The 6,000-nt window shown below is 26.0% G+C and overlaps 1 protein-coding gene and 1 long non-coding RNA gene across 2 annotated transcripts in view; one reads left to right on the forward strand and one right to left on the reverse strand.

Moving 5' to 3' along the window:
• Positions 1 to 4,940, reverse strand: part of LOC107449513 (probable protein phosphatase 2C 6) — a gene marked incomplete at its 5' end in the record, with an annotated part of 30,394 nt that extends 25,454 nt beyond the window's left edge. The window contains 2 exon segments of the mRNA XM_043048465.2: positions 337 to 513; positions 4,871 to 4,940. Coding sequence (XP_042904399.1) covers positions 337 to 513; positions 4,871 to 4,940 — 247 coding nt within the window.
• Positions 1 to 6,000, forward strand: part of LOC139427221 (uncharacterized) — a 423,254-nt gene that overhangs the window by 188,882 nt on the left and 228,372 nt on the right. The gene's annotated exons all lie outside the window — the stretch shown is intronic.

The raw sequence follows: 6,000 nt of genomic DNA on the forward strand, positions 1-6,000 counted from the left end.
GCCTTTTCACGCTTCTTGAGTAGCCACACTAGATCCCTTACTTTCAAACGGGACCAAAAAACTTATCCTGAATGTCATTGGTGATCAACAGGCATGGCCTTCCCTGCACATATTCTGATTTGTTTGGGGTTCGGTAAAGATGAGGTCCTGTGAGACTCCAGTCTTTTTATGAACTTTTTGGAGGTGTTCGGATTCATGGAAGTTCGGATTCAGAATCGTCTAGCACTGCTAGACGATTCTGAGATTAGCAACAACAGAAAAAAAATTTCCAATGCAATGAGATACACTAGATTAAATAAAAAAAATTCTAAATGAAGATATTCTACCCTTACATACCCTTATTATCAGCTTCAACCATTTCATTTAATTCCTGAAGACCAATTGGATCTCTTAAACTTGCATCACAAGCTAAAAATGCTAACTGAAGAGCAAGCTCAGGGTCTTTTTGTTGACCTAAAAAGTCTTCTACATCTTTATGTAATTTCTTTTGTAAATATTTTGCCACTTCAGATCCTAAAAAAGAGAGAGAAAATTTTTTTTTTGGTTTATTTAAAATAAAAAGTTAAACAATTTATGCTCTAAATAAAAGTATTTAAGCTAAGTACTTTTATTACATAAGACATAATCTTGAGAATTTTTCGACATTAATTAGTATTATCAATAAACAATTAGTAAAAATACATTTTTTACTTCCAAGACATGCTAACATAATAAATAAAAATAGTTGCAGATTCTGAACATCCTTATACATTATTTTACATTTCATCCTAACATGCAAATAAAAATTTAATATTAAAATGCTATATTAGTAATGCGTAAAAAAAATGAGTTCCCTTTTATCAGTACGTATACATCAAAAATACACTTTAGAATCAGGGTTGGCAGGTTTTTGACATGTGACACTTTTTGACAGTTTAAACCATGGTTTAAACCGTCACGTCAAAAACCTCACTGTCAAAAATGTAGAAAATGTCAAAAACCTATATTCATATGTGAAATTTAATTAATACATAAAATTTATATATTTTTTATAAAGGATAGTGTTTCTAAATATGTTCTAGAAAAAATAAATTTAAAATTTTGAAGAAACACTTATATTTTGAATAGTAACCAAAATCTTGTACTTTTGAAAACTCACATCTTTTGTAATATTATGTATTCATTTTCATGTGTTATTGAAAATCTGCAGTGATATTATTAAGAAATTTATTTATAACCAAATTTAGTGTATAGTATAGATTATACTAAAAATTAGACATTTTTAAAGATAAACATTAGCAGTTTTGTACATTAGACATCTTCTTTTAAAGAAAAATCTTTTTAATATTCTTTTAAATCTTCTTAATAATCTTTTTAACATAAGACAATACAAATTTAAGTGCTTTCTGTTAAATACACAGAGTAGTTAGTGTCGATTTACAGTATATTCAGCCTATTCATTTACTATGCTGAAAATTTAGTTTATCCAAATACTTGTGAATTTCATTTTGCTGAATACTATATAGTTTTGTTGAATATCTAAATATTCAGCTGTTGAATAATTACTTCTTGCTTTCAAGATATGCATTATTTGTATTCTTAATACAAGTGGAGAAAAAAAAATTAAGAGATAAAAATTGTTTTAAAATGATAAGTGTAATAATTATAAATAAATATAATAAACAATATGAATTATATTTATCATTATTCACAAATATAACTACTTTTAAATTCAAATTAACATACTGGATAATAAAGATATTCGGTATAACATTAAAATTTTTTTTCATACACTTGTATCAAGTTTGTATTTATACAACATAACTTGTAAGTTCCTTATAAATATTAGTTATATGTTCCTTATATGTCAAAAATGCATAGTAATAAACTTTTAATTTTCTTAAGTATCAAAAAGAAATTTTTTTTTTTTTAAAATATAAATATTTAAACAATTTTTGTGCAAAATTTTTCTGCACATGCATTTGAATATAAATTTCTGAGATTTTAAATCTGTTATTTTACCTTAATTTTAATTAAAAAATATTTTAAAACCTGCTGATTACCTATAGTATAATTAAATTTCAATATAATGCATGGCAACTGTTGGTAGTTTTGAAGTTTATATATTTTCTTGGCAAACTTCAGTTTTTGACATTTTTGACGGGTTTTTGACGGTTTAAACCAGTATTATACCCTTGTCATGTCAAAAACCACTTTTTGACGTCAAAAACCCAACCCTGTTTAGAATAATTTAATGTCATTAATTAACTATATTCAATTTACAACATTTGAATAAATGTAATAAAATGATTAATACAAGCTTAAGGAGAACATGAAAAATTTAAGGTAATATATTATTCAATTCAAAAATATTTGAAAATACTGGAATGATGAAACGGACTAAAAACATCAAATTGGCTGGATACATATGCGTATATAAAATAGTAAAGGTATGTTTTACTACTAATGATTTAATGGTAAAAAATAAGGAATAGAATACTTTTTTTCTTCTTTTTAACACAAACTTTAAGCTAATGAATATGCTTATAACATGCCTGCCAACCGTAGGAATCAAAAATTAGGAATACTATATGAGACAAAATTATACGCACCAATTGCAAGAGTAGGACAAAAATTTAACTATTAACTAATAAAATTAATAAAAAATATATATAAATACCTTATGCAAATTAGTAAAACAAAACTAGTATAAACATTATCTTTTGTGGGAAATTTATATTAGCAATATTTTATAATTAGGTATATGGGTATAATAGTTAAAAAAAAAAATTAAAAAAACCACCTTCACCTATTAATATATAATTATTATTCTCCAAATTATAAAACAGAGGTAAATAATAATCTGCATTATAAACAAATATTTCTAACGCAAGCTCTTTTGTAGTGTTTAAATACTACAATACCTTTTTTTAAAAATAATAACCTACCTCAGTAGTAGTTTAAGCAACTATTGGAATAGTGTTTTCCAATAAAAAGCTACTAAATATTACTTCACAATGATCACAGGAAGCGCGCTTGCGGCAATCAGAGCAAGGGATTGGTTTAAAAGCAAAAATACTGCAATTTTACAAAAATTTAGATTTTTTTATAAAAATATTGGATTTTCGGTTTTCACTTAAAAATTAGGAACGAATCTGAAATATTCTGAACAGTTGGCAGCTATTTTATAATGCTGAATTAATTAAAATAATATACATTGATTGAATTTTAAATGCAATTTGAATATTTTTCAATATTTTTAATTATGCTCTTTTATTTATTCTAAAATTCATGTTCTTTCTTTCATTTTTTTAAAGAACACCATATTTTACATTTAAATAAAATATGACTGAGTGGGGATTTTATTACACATTGAGATTTTGTAGCAAAAGAATTAATTAATCTATGTGGCACAATTCCCTATTTTTTTTAAATTGATTAAAATAAAATCAATCTGATATTTTTAAAACAATATGGAAAGTTTTAAATCAAAAGTTTCAGTCTTCATTTTATCACCCACAACTTGTGCTGATTCCATCGCAAAAATATTTAGTGTTTTGATCATTTGTCCAGCAATTATTACTAGGAATTTTTACTTTATATTAAACCTGGATATCTCTATATTATTATTTTTAATATTCTTGTTATTTTTTAAAAATACCTACATTATTACAGCATGCAAAGTATGAATTGCAGATTCAAGAAATCACTCTTTGACACACTCTGTTTGCACCAATATCATCGTTAATCCATGCGATGTTTCAATCAATCTAGTGACATTTATTGGAACAAAATTTCAAATTAAAAAATCCCTATGTTTTTTTTAATACAAATTTATAAAACGCAAAACTTAATCACTTCTTTGATTTACTTTTTGGTACGATTTCCTCGTTTTTTTAACTTTTCGGCAGTTATTAGGTAGTTTGCTACCGATTTTCACAGAGTTTTTAAAATTCTAGTTATTTTTCCGTTGATATTGTTTCTACACGTAAAATTTTAATCACGCATTTAAATAATCACTTTTTAATGCAGATCATAATTTAGGTCAATATTATCGTAAATCCTCTCAGTGTTTCAATGTATTTTTGGACAGTTATTCATATTGACTTTCATGTAGTTTTCAAGTATACCAATATATTTCAAACAGTATGGGAAATTCAAATAGTGCATTTGAGTATAAATATGAATAACTCAATGCACAACAATAATCATTGCCTTAAAAGGTAAATTTACCTTTTAAGGCAAAGATTCCATCGATTTTTCTAAACACTTATTGCTGTTAATTGCCATATATTTTTATAATCTGATGTGTTCAGTATAATATTTATTTTAACAACCGAATCTCAAAACAAAACACGCATTTGAATAACCCCTTTTTAGATATTCAGATTTGTGTGATTTCACAGATTTTTTTTTCGGTAGTTACTGCTATGAATTTCAACATTTTCTATTAGTTTTTTTAATGTGATGATTTACAAAATGCGAAAAAGAAATATTTTGTACATTTCTCCCCCTACAAAGTGTAAAAATATCGCGCATAATTAGAATTTAAAAAAATATCACATTTTCAATTAAAAAAAAATTCAGTCTTAATTTATCCAAATAGTTTTTGTATTAACACAGCGTTTTTATTACTTAAAATTAGTAACCCATATATTGGTTATTATTAAAAGTATTTTGCCGAAAGACATTAGAGCTAGAGGTTTGTCGCAGAGAAAAAAATTCTGCCACAGGGTTCCTGGGCTGACCACAGAAGTAACTTATCACTTTAGAATTAATACATTTTATATTTTAATAGTAAAATGTATATAATGCTAAAAAGTGTAATTAAGAAAAATATGTTTACTTAAGCAAACTTATTATAATAAATTTGAAGATAGAAATTACTTACCACCATGCCCATCAAACACACCAAAATAATTGAAGTCATCAACAAGATCTACTTCACATTTGTATGCGTCCTACAAAAAACATTTATGTGTTAAAAATTTATTGGTTATCTCAAAATATCTAATTATGACTACATAACAATTATCCTGATGATGTAGATCAGTGTTTCCCAAAGTGTGGTACGCGTACCCCTGGGCTGGTAGTTTAGCAGGGATATGCGATCTTATGCAAAACATCTTGCAACAAACGAAAATTTCAAGAAATTTTATCTAAAAACAAAGCTAGCCATGAATAGAATACGTATTTTTTGATCGGCTACTTTTTGTACAGTTAACAGTTAATTTAGAGTTAACAGAAACAGTTTGTTGCACCAAACATTTAAGGGTAAATAAATTTAGACACAGATTTAAATAAGTTCATTCTAAAATGCAGCTTAATGAGGTAATATCATAGAACTCTTAGATTTAAACTCTTGATTTAGAAAAGAATGAAAATCAAAAGCGTAAAAATAGCAGAATAGAGTAAGAAAAATAAATATTACAGATAAATTAGGGATAAAAAAAACACTTCACTGAGTTACACTATCTACCAGTCACTAAATTTTTCATGACCTTTATTCCAAATTCAAGGACTTACAAGAAATTTTGAGCTAATTTTTAAAGTGCAATATCCCATGGAATTCAATATAGAAGAATAGGAATTAGTTTTTAAAAAGAAGTAATTTACAGATTCACTAAAAGATTTCCCCAGCCTGCAAAGTGACGTGCATGAAATTTTTCGCTACATGTTAAGCAGTTTATAAGTCTCAGACTAATTATAAATGCTTTTATTTCATGGTAATCTCTGAACAATTTTCAACAAACACTTTCATGATTTCAAGTTTCTTATCCAAAACAGAAGTGCAAGAGGCTCTCACAACTTTTTAATATAAAGAAAGTTTTGTTTTATAGCAGCAAACAACTAAAGCATGTTTTAAGCACAAAGTTTATATTATGATTCATTTTAAACAGAAATGATTACGTAAACAGAGATTATTTCAATATTTTTATAATTGTTACCAATAAAATCAATTTCTAACGAAATATCATTTTTTCACTATTTAATTTAGGGTGACCCGGGGTAATTCACGAT

Source organism: Parasteatoda tepidariorum, chromosome X2, assembly GCF_043381705.1.
Source record: "Parasteatoda tepidariorum isolate YZ-2023 chromosome X2, CAS_Ptep_4.0, whole genome shotgun sequence".
NCBI classification, from domain to species: Eukaryota; Metazoa; Arthropoda; class Arachnida; order Araneae; family Theridiidae; genus Parasteatoda; species Parasteatoda tepidariorum.